This window comes from Limulus polyphemus, unplaced genomic scaffold (assembly GCF_000517525.1).
Source record: "Limulus polyphemus unplaced genomic scaffold, Limulus_polyphemus-2.1.2 Scaffold2271, whole genome shotgun sequence".
Classification (NCBI taxonomy): domain Eukaryota; kingdom Metazoa; phylum Arthropoda; class Merostomata; order Xiphosura; family Limulidae; genus Limulus; species Limulus polyphemus.
Window position 1 is genome coordinate 98,418 of NW_013667881.1, and position 3,439 is coordinate 101,856.

The following is a 3,439-nucleotide window of genomic DNA, read 5'->3' on the forward strand; positions in this document are numbered from 1 at the left end:
GTACAGTTAGTACAGTACCTAGACTTACTGAAGTACAGTTGACAGTTCCGCTTACTGAAGTACAGTTGTCAGTTCCGCTTACTGAAGTACAGTTGTCAGTTCCGCTTACTGAAGTACAGTTGTCAGTTCCCGCTTACTGAAGTACAGTTGTCAGTTCCCGCTTACTGAAGTACAGTTGTCAGTTCCCGCTTACTGAAGTACAGTTGTCAGTTCCCGCTTACTGAAGTACAGTTGTCAGTTCCTGCTTACTGAACTACAGTTGACAGTTCCTGCTTACTGAAGTACAGTTGTCAGTTCCTGCTTACTGAAGTACAGTTGTCAGTTCAGATTGCAACATTATACTCCATCTACATTCGATGTGTTACACCAGATCTATATCCTTGTCCTAGTGATGTGTGTTTATTTATCTATGAGGATAACCACTTAGTGGTGGGTCTAACATGCTTCTTTGCATAAGGATATGAAAAACAAATAATCATTGAACTTTGGGGATCACCTGTAAATTTAAATAAATTTTGGATTCTAGAAACAAGTTTCAAAATACATTAAATCCACAAATGTAGGTTTCTCTGGGACAGTAGGCTGAGGGGTGGAAACTTTGTTCAAATATTATGTTATCAATAAAACTAGTAGTAGAGAATTCTTTAAGTTTTAAAATTTTATCAATTTGAACAGTTATGTAGTTGCAAAATTTCATTTTCATGCATACATTATGTTTGTTGTTTGTATGGTAAAGCAGTTACAAAATTAGTACATATTTCATAGAAGTTTAATCTTTTTTTTGTAATTGATAAGTGAAATTATGTGTTTGTTAATATTTTTCAGTAATTAGTTTTTATCCAATCTAAAGTTAGTACGGAATATGTAAATTTGATGTTACTGTCACATTGTACCACTTAACAAAGATTTAAAATAGTAGTTTTTACATAATTACAAGCATTATATATATTTTTCCAACATAACTGTCCTTAGGGTTACTTTTACTTTTTGAATCTAGGCTTATGTTGTTTTGGTTCGACAACTTGGAGGCTTGTGGTTGGAAAGGAACCTGAATACCCTCTTAGTCCACCTTCTGGAGCTTGTTTCTAGTCCTAGAGCAGCAACCTCACATGTTGATGCCGTTTACAGCCGCAAATGCATTGCCTTCATCTTGCGTTCAGTTTTGGGCAAGATGCTAGGAGAAAAGGCTCAGGCAGCAGCTTGCAAAGACTTAGTACAGATTATTGCGAAGTATTCAAATGCAGGTAACTTTTTACCCTGAATTATGTATAGTAAATATTGGGTGTAACCAAAGTTTACTCTAAAGAAAAAAAAGAAGAAGACTTATTTGATATTTATGTATAGAAGCCAAATGTCATAAATTTAAAAACAGGAATATTATTCTTTGTAAACCTTGAAGAAAACTGACATTTCTACTTTAAGTACAGTGAAATTTATCAAGTTCCTTATTTTCACCACTTTAGCCATGGTTTTTGAATATTATGGTAATTAATGTCATTTTTAGATGCTGCAGCAGAGTCCTCTGGCAGTAAAGAAGGCTTACAAGAAGCAGCCCTTGCTCAACATGTTCTCGTGTGTGCTCTGCAAGAGCTTGGTTGTTTAATATCTAGTCTTGGAACCACAGCCTCTTCGGTAGTGAATGATTCTTCCTCAGGTAGTCAGCATTCGTATTAATAGGTCTATTTAATAGAAAAAGGTTAAATAGTTTAAATGATTCTTGAAGGATGTATGCCTTATCATGAAAATGTATTTCAATAAAATATTTCTAGTGAAGGAATAATACATTCTTATTAAATAAATATTTTCAGCTTTAGAAATTCAGAATTATATCATCGTTGACTCCCATCATTACCTATGTAGATTGGAACAAAAAATTAACCTAGTAATAAATATTTTAAACTAAATATACCATACTGACTTGTACTGGTTAGAATGTACTGATTCATCACAGTTGGGTAAAGCATTCTTTTGTTTGAAAACATTTTTCAGTTCTTTAACAGAAAGTTTTAATCATAAAGGTTCCCAACTTTACTGTAAAGATAATTGTTACCTGCAATTGATGGAACTAAATATAAATTATTGTTTTTGGCTATTTCATGTATGTTTTTTAAACAAATGCTTCAATGTTTCAGGTATCCAAAAATTTAATAAGATTTTTAAATCTAGGTGTAAAAAAACACAGTATCTTTTACAATGTTTCTTGCAGAGTGTATGATATTGTGAGAATAAACAAAGTTAAGGAAGCCTTATAACCCATCAACACAGAACCAAAAGAACTATGAAAATTAGAAATTTTCATTTGAATTAAGAAATCTTGTTCCTTGTATGTCAAGTGTATAATAATTTCGGTATCTTATCATTTATGGGAACCTTTGTAAGTAATGCAAGTGATTTTATCTAAATTTGGTCGAGGACATTTGAGAAATATAATTATAAAAATATTTACTGAATAATTATGAGTAAAGAACTTCTGTATTCTAATTTATTTGAACAATTTAATTTTCAAGGTATAATTGAAGCTGTGGTATCAGTTTTAATTCACTCAAGTGCAGCACGACTTGCAGCTGCGTGGTGCTTGAGGTCCATTGCAACAGCTGTATCATCTCAGCTAACTCCATTGCTAGACCGATGTCTAGAGCAACTAGATACCCTTAAAGCGTCACCCGAGGCTATTTGTGGATATTCTGGAGCTTTGTCGGCACTTCTTGGAGCAGCATGTTATACTGCATTAGGCATCCCTCACAGTAAAGGAAAGGTACTTGTACTCTAACCCCAACTGACTTCTTGTTCTTTAACAGCAGCATTAATAGATTTTTTATTCAGTGTTTGTATATATCAGTTGTGAACACTAATCTCATTCATTTATTTAAACTATATCCCGTTTTGTATTGTTATATATAGAAGTTATGTTGACTTGAGATTTTTTAAACTATTTATTTTGAGTTCTTTTTGTAACAGAGTTGCTGAAATGAAGATAAAGTTTGATTGCCAAATTTTTATTATCATATTTAAGAATAATGAATGTACTAGATGCTTGTTATAACATTAGGAAGCTGTTTTTTTCTTTATTTTTGTTTTCATTTAAATGATGAGTAAGACAGTTCTATTAAATTATCCAACAAACATACAAAATATTATATTTAGCCTGCTCAGCCTTTTGTGATAAAGGTTTTAAAAGTATTGCTTCCTCCTGTTAGTATGTTGTTCAGAAAGGAGGAGAGACAAAATCGGTGGCTAAAGGTTTGTATCAGGGTTAATATTTAAGTAGTATCTCATTGAAGTACATAGAAAAAAAAGGAATTTTCTGTCTCTAATTTCAGGTCAGTGGGGGTCAACAGAAACAACGTGGTTGAAATTTACATTTTGTTTAAAAATAGTGCTGTTGTGTAAAAAAATAGTTTCTGATATGCAAATAAGATTATTATAAAAAAGCTATTTC

At 32.2% G+C, this 3,439-nt stretch overlaps 1 protein-coding gene across 4 annotated transcripts in view; it reads left to right on the forward strand.

Annotated features, from left to right (window-relative positions):
* Window positions 1-3,439, forward strand: part of LOC106466475 (HEAT repeat-containing protein 5B-like) — a 72,097-nt gene that overhangs the window by 16,789 nt on the left and 51,869 nt on the right. For all 4 annotated transcript variants that reach the window (XM_022394493.1, XM_022394494.1, XM_022394495.1 and 1 more), the window contains 3 exons: window positions 998-1,244; window positions 1,505-1,654; window positions 2,508-2,755. In XM_022394493.1, the coding sequence (XP_022250201.1) occupies window positions 998-1,244; window positions 1,505-1,654; window positions 2,508-2,755 (645 nt within the window). The remainder of the gene's footprint in view (window positions 1-997; window positions 1,245-1,504; window positions 1,655-2,507; window positions 2,756-3,439) is intronic.